Source organism: Rhinoraja longicauda, chromosome 41, assembly GCF_053455715.1.
Source record: "Rhinoraja longicauda isolate Sanriku21f chromosome 41, sRhiLon1.1, whole genome shotgun sequence".
NCBI classification, from domain to species: Eukaryota; Metazoa; Chordata; class Chondrichthyes; order Rajiformes; family Arhynchobatidae; genus Rhinoraja; species Rhinoraja longicauda.
In genome coordinates this window covers 8835010-8851234 of record NC_135993.1, presented here as the reverse complement: position 1 = coordinate 8851234, position 16225 = coordinate 8835010, and the positions used below count along the sequence as shown (strand labels likewise).

Genomic DNA, 16225 nt, shown 5'->3' with positions numbered 1-16225 from the left:
TGTCACATACACATACTCGATGTGCAGTGAAATGAAAGTGGCAATGCCTGCGGGTTGTGTAGTGCTCTTCTGTGGTACACTTGTGCCCAAGCCTCGGGCAGCTCAGCACCCCCCCTGCTCCTGCAAACATTTTTCTTTTTCAGATATCTAGCACGTTCTACACTTGCAGCTCTTTTATTCCACTCATGGGTGATTAGTTTACTTTCTAAATTCCTTCCAGTCCTAACCATTTCCACTGTTCCAAAGCCAAGGATGATCCTGCTCCAGATTCATCCTGCATTCCAGCTGTGTAGGGGAAAAAAACTGCAGATGCTGGATTAAATCGAAGGTAGACACAAAATGCTGGAGTAACTCAGCGGGTCAGGCAGCATCTCTGGAAAGAAGGAATGGGTGACGTTTCGGGTCGAGACCCTTCTTCAGGCTGATGTCAGGGGAGGGAGCGGGACTTTGCCGGTGCAACGGTAGCTCTGCTGCCTTAAAGCGCCAGAGACCCGGGTTTGATCCCGACTGCGAGTGCTGTTTGTATGTTTGCCCCGTGACCTGTGTGGGTTTTCTCCAGGAGCTCCGGTTTCTGCCCACATTCCAAAGACGTACAGGTTTGCAGGTTAATTGGCTTGGTTAAATTGTCCGCAGTGTGTACGATAGTGCTACTGTACGGGATCGCTGGTCAGCATGGACTCGGTGTGCCGAAGGGCCTGTGTCCATGCTGAATCTCTAAGCTAAACTAAATTCCAGCTGGTTGCTGGGAATACATGGGTAAATTCTGGAATGGTTGTCCATGCTGGTTGGGAGTTAGCCCTCTTGTGCTGTGGGTGGGATGGCTCTGCATGGAGTCGCTGCAAGATGTGTCGAGCCTGCAGCACATTGTTTCCTCACGCCCAGCATTGACTCAGCTCGCTCTGTCTCTTCCCACAGGTTCTCCCCAGAGATGCTGGGCATGTTGGCCAGTACCGCATTGATCTGGCTGGTCATCGAGGTGCTCGCCGTCTTGCTCAGCCTGTACCTGGTCACGGTGAACACGGACCTCACCACCATCGACCTTGCCGCCTTTGCCGGGTACAAATACGTTGGGTAGGTGTTTGGGCACTGGGGGGTGGGTGGATAGGGCGAGTCTTTGGGCTGGGGCAGGGTCAGTTTGCAAGCATATCCTGGCGCTGAGTGGCTATTGGGTGAAGGACATCAATTACTTGGGTACATGTGACCCGTTACGCAAATGATCCCAGGAATGAGTGGGTTAACATAAGATGACCATTTGAAGGTACTGGACCTGTACCCACTGGAGTTTAGCAGGATGAGTGGGGCCTCATTGAAACTTACTAAATAGTGAAAGGCCTGGATGGAGTGGATGTGGGGAGGATGTTTCCACTAGTGGGAGAGTCTCGGACCAGAGGACACAGCCTCAGAATAAAAGGATGCGCCTTTCGAAAGGAGATGAGATGGCATTTCTTTAGGTGGTGAATCTGTGGAATTCTTTGCCACTAACGACTGTGGAGGCCAAGTCAACGGATATTTTTAAGGCGGAAAACTGACAGATTCTTGAGTAGTTTGGGTGATGGAGTTATGGAGAAAAGGCAGGAGAATGGGGTTGAGAGGGAAAGATGGACCAGCCATGATTGAATGGCGGAATAGACTTGATTGGCTGGATGGCCCGATTCTGCTCTTAGAACTTACTAGACAAAGTGGACCCATTGGGCCCAAACCTCTCCTGCATTGGTGCAGCAACCTGTCCTTCCCCTCCCCCCCCCCCTCTCTCCTCAACTCCCCTCTCCCTCCTCCCCCTCCCCTCCTTTTAAACTTTAAAATGTGAATAACTTAAAAAATATAACACCGATTTCAATAAAACTACTTGCATTATCACTAAACTGACAATGGTGAGTAAGGTGGGCCTAAAATTGTGGCGCTATCGTGTACCGGTTTGGCTGAAGTTCAGTCACAAACAAGATAACAAACGAGAGTTGTAGTATATAGATGACAATAAACTCCCATTGATGTGGGAGCGTGGACATTGATAATATTGCAATTCAGCAGCTGTCTCATCTCCACCCTCTGCTTTCTCCCCACAGGATGATAGTTGGAATCATAGCTGGGTTGATGTTTGGAAGAATGGGGTACTACATTGCTTTGGCCTGGTGCTCCATCTCAGTCGTGGTGTTCATGGTGGGTGTACTTCACTTAATTTCTCCTTTGGCTTAATAAACTCCACAAATATTTATCCCATTATGGGAATAAAAATCTTCGCCCTCCATCTCTTTCTTGCAAATCAGGATCCTGACTGTTCCCTGGTAGGATAAGAAAATAACTGCAGATGCTGGTACAAATCGAAGGTATTTATTCACAAAATGCTGGAGTAACTCAGCAGGTCAGGCAGCATCTCAGGAGAGAAGGAATGGGCGACGTTTCGGGTCGAGACCCTTCTTCAGACTGAAGAACTTCAACTCCCCCTCCCACTCCCAGTCTGACCTTTCTGTCATGGGCCTCCTCCAGTGCCATAGTGAGGCCCACCAGATATTGGAACAGCACCTCATATTTCGCTTGGGCAGCTTGCAGCCCAGTGGTATGAACATTGACTTCTCCAACTTTAGATAGTTCCTCTGTCCCTCTCTTCCCCTCCTCCTTCCCAGATCTCCCTCTATCTTCCTGTCTCCACCTATATCCTTCCTTTGCCCCCCCCCCCCCGACATCAGTCTGAAGAAGGGTCTCGACCCGAAACGTCGCCCATTCCTTCTCTCCCAAGATGCTGCCTGACCTGCTGAGTTACTCCAACATTTTGTGAATAGTTCCCTGGTAGGATATCAGTGGTTTAATTTAGAGATACAGCGCGGAAACAGCCCACAAAGTCCGCGCCGACTAGCGATCACCCCGTACACTAGTTCTGTCCTACATTCCAAGGACAATCTACATAAGGCAATTAACCGCCAAACCTGCACATCTTTGGAATGTGGAAGGAAACCAGAGCACCCGGAGAAAACCCACAGAGTCTCAGGGAGAACGTACAATCTCCGTATCGACAGCATCTGCAGTCAGGATTGAACTCGGGTGTCTGGTGCTGTAAGGCAACAACTCTACCGCTGTGCCACTGTGCTGCTCCTGGGTTGGTGTCTGTTCAGAGTAAAGTTCCAGGAACATCAACTCTCCTGCTTATATTTCTGGCTTCTCCCTGCGGGACGGTTCTTGGAACACCGACTCTCCCTTGGGTATGTACGGCTCCAGGCTCAAGTGCTAGGGAGAGTCACGTCACGTAAGGTCAGGCCTTTCAGTACAACAGGTCTGTGCCATCGCACACCAATGTCCACCAATCCTACAGTAATCACGTCGCATTGTCCCAAGGTCTACCAGTCGCCCACCCACCGGTGGTCATTTACAGCAGCCATTTAATCTACCAGCATGCATGTCCTTTGATATGGAGGACAATGGAGCACCTGGGGGAAACCTGTGCGGTCACAGAGGAGGTACATAAACTCCCCACAGACAGCACAGGAAGTCAACATTGAATATTGGTCTGTAAAGTGTGAAGCAGCATCTACCCGTGCCGGGTGCTGCTCTCTCCCCCCTGTCCCCTTTGTACCTGTCATTGCCCCTGAAGGACATTCCACCGTGAGGATCATGAGGTTGTACCGGTTATTGCCTTGTCTGCCATCTGGCCTCGCACCCTGGGCTGAGTGTATGGAGACAGCATAGAAACAGCATCGAGTCCACATTGACCATCGATCACCTGTTCACACCAGCTCCATGTTATCCCACTTTCTCATCCACTCCCCACACACCAGGGGCAATTTGTACAGAGGCTACTTAACCGACAAACCCACGCGTCTTTCGGATGCGGGAGGAAAGCCATAAACGCAGTCGCCGAGGGAACGTGCAAGCTCCACACAGGCAGCATCTGAGGTCAACATGGAAGCTGCGTCTCTGGCGCGGAGAGACAGCAGCTCCACCACTTGTGCCGCTATGCCGTGAGAGACTTGGAGTCTTATGGCATGGAAACAGGCCTATCAGCCCAACTTGTACATGCTGGCCAAGATGCTCCATCTAAGCTGGTCCCATTTGCCTGCGTTTGGCCCACACCCTTCTAAACCTTTGCTTCCATGTACCTTTCCAAGTGTCTTTTAAATGCTGTTATGGTAGCTGCCTGAACTACCTCCTCTGGCACTCATTCCATACACCTACCATCTCCACTGTGTGGAAAATCACCTCTCACTTAGTGTTTCTACGGTCCTACTACCGATTGATATGAATGAACAAACACCAATAACACAGCTGACCAGCTTCTCCCAGACTCTTTGCTTCATCTTCACAATTGTCTTTTGAAATGTTTTTCAGATCCGGACGCTGCGGCTGAAGATTCTGTCGGAGGCTGCGGCCGAGGGTGTTCTGGTCCGGGGCACCAGGAACCAGCTACGGATGTACCTGACCATGGCCATTGCTGCAGTGCAGCCTTTCTTCATGTACTGGCTCACCTATCACTTGATTAGATAAGGGCGCTTGCCAAGAAAACCCCCTGCGTTCCCTGGGGCTCGTTGATCTCCCACTGCGGTCGGGGTGGGCCAGTGGGTCGGAGAGCCTCGCGGGGTCCATCACCCCAGGCGGGTGACACGGGCCAGCTGCCTTTCTAGGGCCAAGGCAGGGTGGGTGGGTAGGCCAACTCACCGAGTGAGATGGGTACTTGGGCCTGTGCGTGGTTTGAGTGCATGTGTGTTTGTAATTGTGTGTGTGTGTGGGCGCGTGCGTTCATGTTTGTGTGTGCGTGTGCTTTCCCCTGGGTGACAGTCGTGGGATCATAAGTGATCGGAGTAGAATTAGGCCATTCAGCCCATCAAGCCTACTCCGCCATTCAATCATGGCTAATCTATCTCTCCCTTCAAACCCAATTCTCCTGCCTTCTCCCCATTGCTTCTCACACCCTATCCCAAGCCAGGGTGTGACTAACCCCTTCCCCATGGAGCAAGGACATTGGAGAAAGGAGGGAACACGGGGAACTCTTGTCTTCTCAGAGAATGGGCTTGGAATGTGGACTTCATCCATCCTTGGGTCAACCTTTTCTGCTGGACTGCCCATATAATCATCCACTGGTTTAATTGATCACCAATGTGCAGGGAAACGTAAGCTAATGGACATCTACTGTGCTCTCTGCCTGCCGCACAATGGGATTTTAAAAAAAAAAACCTATTTATAAACACATTGAGCAAATAAAAATTATAATGCATTCGTCACTGAATCTTAGCCATTTATTTCAGCAGGACCAAAGAATATTCTGATCCTCTTTTCAGTTCAAAGCCCATTTTTGTTCCAGATTATGAGGTGGCTATTTTAGCATCTTTAAGTTAATTCCCACCACCACGTGTTAGAGGTATCATATCATCATCATATCATATATATACAGCCGGATAGAACCTGGTACACACTGCAGAAATAATTCTGGGGATAGCTGGCAACCAGGACCATAAGACAGGAGCAGAATTAGGCCATTCAACCCATCGGGTCTACTCTGCCATTCAATCCTGGCTGATCTATTTTCCCCCCTCAACCCCATTCTCCTGCCTTCCACCCATACCCTTTGACATCTTTACTAATCAAGAATCAATCAATCTCTGCTTTAAAAATACCAAATGACTTTGTCTCCATAACTGTCTGTGGCAAAGAATTCCACAGATTCACCATCCTCCAGCAAAATAAATTCTTCCGTGTCTCTATTCTGAAGGTACGTCCTTTTATTTTGAGGCTGTCTCTCCCGTTACTGGAAACATCCTTTCCAAGTACACTCTATCTCGGCTTTCCATTATCTGGTGGGATTCAATGAGATTCCCAGTGAGGACGTCAGTGCCACAGCGGTAGAGCTGCTGCCTCACAGCGCCAGAGACCTGGGTTCGATCCTGACCTCGGCTGCTCTGTGTGTGTGTGTGTTTGCGTGTTCTCTAACCGCGTGGTTTTGCCAGACGAGCTGTGACGTCCAGAGCAGTTGCTTCCAGTGGAGAAGAGAATGCAGACGTTGTGTTGGCACGAGTACCAGGTCTCCCACCTTCCTTACTGCAGCACTGCAGGAGGCAACTGTTAAACGTTTGATCAGAAGGATCATAAATCTGCTGTAGTAGTAAATGTCAGAAACACAGCGTGGGTGTTGTGTGCAGGCAATGTTTTATTATGCCCATTGCAGGCATGATCCAAGCGATGTGCAATGCTGTCCAAGTCTGAAGAAGGGCCCCGTCCTGAAACATAGCCATGTTCTCCAGAGAAGATGCCTTACCCGCTCAGTTACTCCAGCACCTTGTGTCCTTTTCTTAAATGTAAACCAACATCTGTATCTTGTATCTCCTGTGCTTTACAGTCAATATCTGGAGCAGTTCAACACAGTAATAATCAGCACAATGTCCAACTCCTCCAACATATTGCCTTTCCCCTATGTACTGTACTGCACTGGTATCCGTCCATCTGTGAGAGATGGTGGTGTGGCTTGGCGTTGTCCTGCTTGGAGAGGGAGATTTCTCATCTGTGGTTACATCTCACTGCCCAGCAAGGATGAAGTGTCCTCTCCATTTGATTTGGCCACTGAGCCTGGGCAGGTGAATGGGAACACAAACTTGCCCAGCATCTGCATTCCCCTCTTGACCCAATAGGCTGATTCCTGGGGAACTTTCCCCTATGTAAGCTGCATGCTTTCAATGATCGAGGTCTCAATCTTCGCAGTATTATAGAATGATCTACAGTGGAGCAATAGTCCTTTGAATGAAACGTTAAAAGAACCGACCCTCTGGTGAGAGAGAGCAATCCGCAGCACTATTTTAAAGAGTGATGGAATTCTCAGTCTGGTCCTAGTCCACACTGATTCTCTTATAGAGTCATACAGCTTGCAGGCAGGCCCTTCGGCCCAAGTTTCCATCTGTTCCACTTGCCCGTGTTTGGTCCAGATCCCTCTAAAGCTTTTCCACCCATGTATCTGTATAAAAATGCCATTTAAATGTTGTTTTGTACTTCCCTCGACTTCCTTCTCTGGCAAATATCGGGGTGGCGCAGAGGAAAAGTTACTTCCTTACAGCACTAGAGACCCAGGTTCAATCCTGACCTTGGCGCTGTCTGTATGGAGTTTGCACATCCTGTGACCACGTGGGTTTTCTCCGGGTGCTTCGGTTTCCTCATATATTCCAAAGGCGTGCAGGTTGTAGGTTACCTGGCCCTCTGTAAATTATCCCTGATGAGAAGAACTGGAACGAGTGTATGAGTGATTGTTGGTCGGCGTGGACTGAAAGGCCTGTTTCCATGCTGTATCTCTAAGCTAAACAAATCCACCACCCTCCAAGTGAAAAATTTGCCCTTCTGGTTCCCATTAAATATCACCCCTCTCACCTTAAACCTTTGTTCTGTGGGTCTTGATTCCTCTACTCTGGGTGACTTAATAGTGCTTTGTTTGCTGGAGGACCCTGAGATGTTGCAGACTTGATATAACAAAAGTTGTTATTGTTCAGTTATTAGTAATGGGAGGTGTCGGCTTTGATACTGGGGACAACGGCTGCAGGAGAATCACAACCCCACACAGCCCCAGCTTCACACCGGCGTCAGGTACGATGTAGGCCGTCCCGTCGTTCTCTCGCTTGGGACTGAACTCTGCCAGCTGCACGTTGCTCTGGTGTACCCTCTCGTACTCCCACAGCTGGTACCTCAAACTTTTCCCCTGTTTGGCCAGCAAGTAAACCTCAACGACACATTCCTCGGGGTAGGGGGCTCCAGTGGCTCCTCCAGCCAGGTGGTGGACACCGGGGATGTCAGGGTCCTTCTCGTAGACGCCCTCCGGCAGTTGACACCGCAGTCCCAGCAGCACACCTGTACGACCAGAAGCAACAATCAAACATGCTGTAGGGAAACAAACTGCAGATGCTGGTTTAAATTGAAGATAGACACAAAATGCTGGAGTAACTCAGCGGGTCAGGCAGCATCTCTGGAAAGAAGGAATGGGTGACGTGTCGGGTCGAGACCCTTCTTCAGACTCAGTCGAACCTGAAACGTCACCCATTCCTTCTCCCCAGAGATGCTGCCTGACCCGCTGAATCAACCATGTTGAATAGCTATTGTACAGGAAATTCAACTATAGGCTATTCATCTATCCACCCATCGAGTCACACAGCACGGAAACAGGCCCAACTTGCCCACACCGTCCAACATGTCCCATCTACACTAGTCCCACCTGTCTGTATTTTACCCATATCCTTCTAAACCTGTCCTATCCACATACCCGTCAAAATGTTTTTTAAACGTTGCAACCTGCCCCAACTACTCCCTCCAGCAGCTTGTTCCACGCATCCGCCACCCTTTGTGTAAACAAAAACGTACTCGATTCCCCTACCCTGGGCAAGAGACTATATTTACCAATCTATTCCACTCTCGATTTTGTCCACTCGCAAATGATTGAGAATACATCCAGAGTAGTGTAAAGTTTACGTTTAGCAGTGGGTTTAGTTTTGTGGCATGTTGGATTGTGGAGGTGTTGATCGAATGGTTTAAGGCACTGTATGGAAGTCAGTTGTTCCCTGTTAGTTCCCACAGTATAGCTACCTCAGAAAGGCATGACGTAATGAGAAACTTCCCACAAAAGGGAAAACGTTCCTGATATGAACAACGCCTCTGTTGACCCCTCTCGCTGGCAAGCCACGTGGCCCAAACAGGAAATTCCATTGTGAACTCAGCAGCTCAGAACATCACAACAGAACCAGAGGACATAGGTTTAAGGTGCAGGGGAAAAGATTTAATAGGAGTCTGAGGGTTAACTTTTTCACATAAAGGGTGGTGGGTGTATGGAACAAGCTGCCAAAGGAGGTAGTTGAGGGAGAGACTATCGCAACATTTAAGAAAGACACGTACATGGATACGACAGGTTTGGAGGGAAACGGACCAAACTCGGGCAGGTGGGACTAGTGTGACTTGGACACGTTGGCCGGTGAGGGCAAGTTGGGCCGAAGGGCCTGTTTCCATGCTGTATCACTATGACTATTAGAAAGGGGCAGCGCAGTGGCAAAGCTGGCAGAGACCCTGCCTCACAGCGCCAGAGGCCCAGGTTCGATCCTGACCTCGGGTGCTGTCTGTGTGGAGTTTGCTCGTTCTCCCTGTGGCCTCGTGGGTTTCCTCCGGGTATTCCGGTTTCCTCCAACATCCAAAAGCTGTGTGGGTTTGCAGGTTAATTGGCCCTCTATAAGTTGTGCCTAGTGTGTAGGGAGTGGTAGAATCAATGGGGAATTGAGAACAATATAGAGATTTTTTTTAAATCTCTATCCTTTGTCCATCCACCATCTGCCTATCAAAACCCCCCTCGTCTGTGTTCACAATAGACAATAGGTGCAGGAGTAGGCCATTCGGCCCTTCGAGCCAGCACCACCATTCAATGTGATCATGGCTGATCATTCACAATCAGTACCCCGTCCCTGCCATCTCCCCATACCCCCTGACTCCACTATCCTTAAGAGCTATTCACCTATTACCTGCCACGTTTTGTCCTACCCCTCCTTTCTTCCAGCGTTCTTCCCCCCCCCCCCCCCCCCCGTACAATCAGTCTGAAGAAGTGTCACCTATCCATGTTCTCTAGGGATGCTGCCTGACCCGCTGAGTTACTCCAGCATTTTGTGTCTTTTTTCAGAGAGAATATAAATTTGGTTTGATTAGTGTAGGTTTAGTGTAATAGAATGGTTAGTGTGGGCTCAGTCACACTACAGGTCCACCACCGATTTTCTGGCACCATTGGTTCCCAAGCCTTGGTGGATTATCCGTTATGTCAGACCAACACAGGTCAAGACCTCCAAGAGGAGTGGAACGGTACCGGAACAGTAGGTTGTCGGGGGGGATCGACTTGGCCTCTGCAGCCGGCTATGGGAACGGATCTGCAGGCTCCGGCCAGGCTGGAGATCCGTAGCCCCGTCCGCTGGGGGCAAGTTCGACTCGGCCATGAAAGTCTCGTTGAGATTGGCCACCTCACCCGGCACGTTTTCGGGGGGGATTTTGTCCGGATTAAAGGAGGCGTCGGGCCACCAGTTGCAGGGATATCATATCATATCATATCATATATATACAGCTGGAAACAGGCCTTTTCGGCCCTCCAAGTCCGTGCCGCCCAGCGATCCCCGCACATTAACACTATCCTACACCCACTAGGGACAATTTTTTTTACATTTACCCAGCCAATTAACCTACATACCTGTACGTCTTTGGAGTGTGGGAGGAAACCGAAGATCTCGGAGAAAACCCACGCAGGTCACGGGGAGAACGTACAAACTCCTTACAGTGCAGCACCCGTAGTCAGGATCGAACCTGAGTCTCCGGCGCTGCATTCGCTGTAAAGCAGCAACTCTACCGCTGCGCTATCGGCGGTGAAGCTGCACTGTATTGTGTCAATTGCAATGGAAGGGAAGGGAGACGCACCTGTGAGCACGGCCCAGTGGGCTCGGTGGCCTTTCCTCAGGCACGGCTCGTGGTTGAAATCTTCATCATAGCTTCTTGCCGTTAAGGAATTGCACCGATTTACCCTGTGTTAACAGCATGCACACTCGCGCCCGGCAGTAACGGTTCCACACCAACGCTCTCGCCCAACAAAGTTACAATGCGTAGGAAGGAACTGCAGATGCTGGTTTATACTGAGTTCATACTGCTTATACACTCAGCGGGTCAGGCACCATCTCTGGAGAACATGGATAGGTGCCATTTCGGGTCGGTTTTTGCATGGATAGGACAGGCTTGGAGGGATATGGACATAACACAGGCAGGTGGGACTAGTGTAGCTGGGACATGTTGACCGGTGTGGGCAGGTTGACCCTGTTTCCACACTGAAAGACCCTATGAGTCTAACCAAGATTCTGAAGAAGGGTTTGAACCCGAACCGTCGCCATCTCTTTTCTCCAGCGATGCTGCCTGTCCCGCTGAGTTACTCCAACACTTTGTGTCTATCATGGATCAGATAAACTTGGACATTGCCTATTAACTGCAGGTGACGGTGAACGCTTCTATGGAGATCTCATCCTCATTAAACTCCCTGGGGAGTGACAAGCTTTATAGTTTAGAGATACAGCGCGAAAACAGGCCCTTCGGCCCACCGAGTCTGGGCTGACCAGCGATCCCCGCACATTAACACTATCCCACACACACTAGGGACAATTTACATTTATACCAAGCTAATCGACCTACAAACCTGCACGTCTTTGGAGAGTGGGAGAAAACCGGAGCACCCAGAGAAAACCGAGGCAGATCACGGGGTGAAGGTACAAACAGCGCCCGTGATCAGGATGGAACTCGGGTCTCTGGCGCTGTGAGGCAGCAGCTCTACCGCTGCACCACGGTGTTTGACTGATCTTTGATTCACTCACAATAACGTTGTTCCAACACGACCGTTGCAGGGATTGCTGGAGAGCCTGGGTTGTGGACTGGGAGAGATCTTCCTTGTTGGGGCGTTGGAAGTGGAGGTGGTCGCTCATCGCCTTGGTGAGATTGGTGGTGTGTGGGACTGGTAGCCTTAAGAGTGTGGGGTCACGGAGGGGGGAGGGGGGCCAGGAGAGACTTGGGGGAGTGTGGGGGTGACAGTGAGACTCGAAGGGATTGCGGGTCCACAGTGAGACTGGGGAGGGCAAAATAAGACACAGAGTGCTGGAGCTGCTCGGCAGGTAAGGCAGCATCTCTAGAGAATAAGGATCGGTGACCTGTCCGTGTTCTCCAGAGATGCTGAGTTACTCCAGCACTTTGTGTCTTTTTTTTGTTGTAACCCAGCATCTGCAGTTCCTGGTGTCTCCAGGTCTGCGCGGGCAGTGGATGCCTTGATGAGCTTTTGCAAGGATACGGTATTAACACGGGATAACCAGCCTTTAGGTGGCTCAGTATTCTGGATCTGTTGCTGCCCATTAAACCATCAGTGAGCAGTTCACCATGACACGTAAAGACCTCTTTGGCCAGGTTCACCATATTATCACCTGCAATCAGAAAATACACAAGAGAATGCCTTAGTCCGTTTACAACAGAAGGATGTCACAGTTTAGCTGCTGTTGAAATATAGAAATGCTTAAACTAGTCAGGGTGGTGCAGCGTTAGAGTTGCTGCCTTATAGCGCCAGAGACCCGGGTTCGATCCCGATTATGGGTGCTGTCTGTATGGAGTTTGTACGTTCTCCCCGTGACCTGCATGGGTTTTCTCCGAGATCTTCGGTTTCCTCCCACACTCCACAGACGTACAGGTTTGTAGGTTAAATGGCTTGGTAAATGTATAAAAAGATTGTCCCTAGTGGGTGTAGGATAGTATTAATGTGGGGGATCGCTGGTCGGCGCGGACCCGGTGGGCCGAAAGGGCCTGTTGCTACGCTGTATCTCTAAACTAAATCAAAATTTTGCCTCGTGGTTGATGGAGCGATGGGATGCTGAGAGGCCTGGGTCTGTGGCCTCTGTTACTGAACAAGTCTGAAGGAGAAAGAATGGGAATTAATCAGACATGCGGAGGAAGCAGCGTTATAAGCTCATGTGTGATAGGAGCGGAATTAGGCCATTCGGCCCATCAAGTCTACTCTGCCATTCAATCATGGCTGATCTATCTCTCCCAGTTAACCCCATTCTCCTGCCTTTTCCCCATAACCCCTGACCCCCGTACTAAATAAGAATCTATCTCTGCCTTGTCTCCTGCTGCGCGCTGTTGAGTACCTGAGAACATCTCTCCTTGAACAGTGTAGTTATTCTCCACTGCGCAGTTCACAATCTTCTCCAGACTCACGGCGTCAGATGAATGCAGCAAATGTCCAGCCATCCAGAGAGCAACCAGGCCGCACCTGGAATAGAAGAAAACCTTTGAAACAGCAGAGCTGAGCAATGCAGCCATTTTATACCAAAGATAAGACACAAAATGCTGGAGTAACTCAGCAGGTCAGGCAGCATCTCTGGAGAAATTGGATAGGTGACGTTTCGGGTCAGGTCTGAAGAAGGGTCCCGACCCGTGGCATCCCCTATCCATTTCCTCCAGAGACGCTGCCTGACCATTGAGTTACTCGGGGAATTTATCCTTCCTTGACGTAATGATGAGCAATGATGACGGCAGTGGGCCTCTACACGCTGGAGTGAGAAGGATGAGGGGGAGCCTCATCGAAACTTACCGAATAGTGAGAAGCCGGGATAGAGTGGAGAGGATGTTTCCACTAGTGGGAGAGTCTAGGACTGAAGGCCATAGCCACTGAATAAAAGGACATACCTTTACAAAGGAGAGGAAGAGGAGTTTCTTCAATCAGAGGGTGGTGAATCTGTGGAATTCTTTGCTACAGAAGGCTGCGGAGTAACTCAAAGGGTCAGGCAGCATCTCGGGAGAGAAGGAATCGTCCCTCTCCTCTCCCTGCAGCTTCTTGAAGACATAAGTCAATCCGTCTCATTTGCAGCAAATACAACCCAAGATTTTATTATAGACACCAAGTGCTGGAGAACTCAGCGGGTCAGGCAGCATCTCTGGAGAGAAAGAATGTATGACGTTTTGGGTCGGGATACTTCTGCTCCTGACCCAAAACGTCACCCAACCTTTATCTCCAGAGATGCTGCCTGTTCCGCTGAGTTAAGAGACACGAAGGGTCTCGACCCGAAACGTCACCCATTCCTTCTCTCCCGAGATGCTGCCTGACCCGTTGAGTTACTCCAGCATTTTGTGTCTACCTGAGATTTTAACCAGCATCTGCAGTTTTTTCCCCTATAAATATCAAGATGCCAATGATGTAGACAAACTAATGGTTTACAAATAAAAGTGATTGGCTACTTACTGTGGACCATCCTGGATCAATGAGGGCACCGGTTTGTTAATAAGCAGCCAGTTCAACTCTTTGCTAAAACTGTGAAAGAATAAAAAGACAACCAGCTAAAAACCTCATTGTTGGAGGAACGCCTGCCACTTTGCAGCAGGTTACCTACAGTATGTTAACACACTGTTAACCTCTATAATGTTAAACAGCACGCAGGGTTATGATGTTAAATGTGGGCGGCAGGGTGACGCAGCGGTAGAGCTGCCGCCTCACAGCGCCACAGACCCAGGTTCGATCTTGACTACGGGTGCACACAACATGCTGGAGTAACTCAGCGGGTCAGGCAGCATCGCAGGAGAGAAGAAAACGTCACCCATTCCTTCTCTTCTGAGATGCTGCCTGACCCGCTGAGTTACTCCAGCATTTTGTGTCTTCCTCTAATTTCAACCAGCATCTGCAATTATTTTCCTTGACTACTGGTGCTGTCTGTACCTTCTCCTCGTGACCTGCCTGTGTTTTCTCCGGGTGCTCCGGTTTCCTCCCACATTCCTAAGACGTACAGGTTTGTAGATGAATTGGCTTCTGTAAATTGTCCTTAGTGTGTGTGTATATGATAGTGCTAGTGTGTGGGAATCGCAGGTCGGCGCGGACTCGGTGGGTCAAAGGGCCCATTCCGCGCTGTATCTCTAAACTAAACTCAAACTAAATAACACAAAAGGTGCAAGATTAAAGTGCAAAAGACGACGGGATGCAGTGCCAGCCTCTAATCGGGTAGAAAGCTAATCTGCAGAGGTGAACGTGAAGTAGGCAAGCCTGCAACATAGACAATAGACAATAGGTGCAGGAGGAGGCCATTCGGCCCTTCGAGCCAGCACCGCCATTCAATGTGATCCTGGCTGATCATTCTCAATCAGTACCCCGTTCCTGCCTTCTCCCCATACCCCCTGACTCCGCTATCCTTAAGAGCTCTATCTAGCTCTCTCTTGAATGCATTCAGAGAATTGGCCTCCACTGCCTTCTGAGGCAGAGAATTCCACAGATTCACAACTCTCTGACTGAAAATGTTTTTCCTCATCTCTGTTCTAAATGGCCTACCCCTTATTCTTAAACTGTGGCCCCTTGTTCTGGACTCCCCCAACATTGGGAACATGTTTCCTGCCTCTAACGTGTCCAACCCCTTAATAATCTTATATGTTTCGATAAGATCTCCTCTCATCCTTCTAAATTCCAGTGTATACAAGCCTAGTCACTCCAGTCTTTCAACATATGATAGTCCCGCCATTCCGGGAACATGTGTGTTAATTGGCAATAACATGCAACACCTGTGGTTTAAAATGCATCTGCGCGGATGCATGTTTAACTTGCAGTGACACACAGGGAGCGACACTAACTTGCTTTAACCTGCAGGCTATATTGCTAACCTGTAACACGAACATTTAAATTATAAATAAGACTTGGCCACTTGGTCATTGAGCGGGTTCAGTCATCTGATCTGCAGGAACCTCTGTCTCTCCCCGCTCACCCTTCACCCACTTCTTAACAAGAATCTATTTACCTCCCCATTGAAAGACTGCTTCCACCACCCATCAAGGAAGAAAGTTCCAAACACACTCAACGCTTCAAGAAATAAAAATGCCTCAACTCAATAGACAATAGGTGCAGGAGTTGGCCATTCGGCACTTTAGCCAGCACCACCATTCAATGTGATCATGGCTGATCATTCTCAATCAGTACCCCATTCCTGCCTTCTCCCCATACCCCCTAACTCCGCTATCCTTAAGAGCTCTATCTAGCTCTCTCTTGAATGCATTCATAGAATTGACCTCCACTGCCTTCTGAGGCAGAGAATTCCACAGATTCACAACTCTCTGACTGAAAAAGGTTTTTCCTCATCTCAGTTCTAAATGGCCCACCCCTTATTCTTAAACTGTGGCCCCTGGTTCTGGACTCCCCCAACATTGGGAACATGTTTCCTGCCTCTAACGTGTCCAACCCCTTAATAATCTTATACGCTTCGATAAGATCCCCTCTCATCCTTCTAAATTCCAGTGTATACAAGCCGAGTCGCTCCAGTCTTTCAACATATGACAGTCCCGCCATTCCGGGAATTAACCTAGTAAACCTACGCTGCACGCCCTCAATACTCTTTCTTAGTATGGGTGTCAGGTGTAATGGGGAGAAGGCAGGAGAATGTAAGACAAGGAAAACCATTAGCAGGCTCGCACTGTTTCGGTCTCTGTACCTGTCAGATCGATTCTGGAACAGCGTCTTCAATTCTTCTCGGACATTTGGCTGCAATTGGCCTTCGGCAAGAACTTGGTACAGCTTCTTTGTAGATGATGGTAGTGGGGTTGGGGGAGGGGGTGGGGGAGGGGGTGGGGGAGGGGGTGGGGGAGGTAGATGTGGTTGCAACCTTCCAGATTCTGAAGAGATCACAGAGTCGTCCTCCCAGGAACCTGCCCTCCATTGTTGCAACATTTGTGTTCTGGATTTCGCACACAACGCCAG

At 49.5% G+C, this 16225-nt stretch overlaps 2 protein-coding genes across 3 annotated transcripts in view; one reads left to right on the top strand and one right to left on the bottom strand.

Moving 5' to 3' along the window:
* yif1b (Yip1 interacting factor homolog B (S. cerevisiae)) overlaps nt 1-5207 on the top strand; it is a 17486-nt gene extending 12279 nt beyond the window's left edge. For both annotated transcript variants that reach the window (XM_078430997.1, XM_078430996.1), the window contains exons 6-8: nt 916-1071; nt 2064-2157; nt 4318-5207. In XM_078430997.1, the coding sequence (XP_078287123.1) occupies nt 916-1071; nt 2064-2157; nt 4318-4473 (406 nt within the window). In that variant the 3' untranslated portion in view covers nt 4474-5207. The remainder of the gene's footprint in view (nt 1-915; nt 1072-2063; nt 2158-4317) is intronic.
* Nucleotides 5116-16225, bottom strand: actmap (actin maturation protease; the record flags this gene model as incomplete). The annotated part of the gene is made up of 6 exons (XM_078430975.1): nt 5116-7809; nt 10393-10463; nt 11798-11927; nt 12645-12769; nt 13739-13807; nt 15960-16225. Coding segments are annotated over 6 exons (1020 nt in total), but the record flags the coding sequence as incomplete, so codon positions are not given.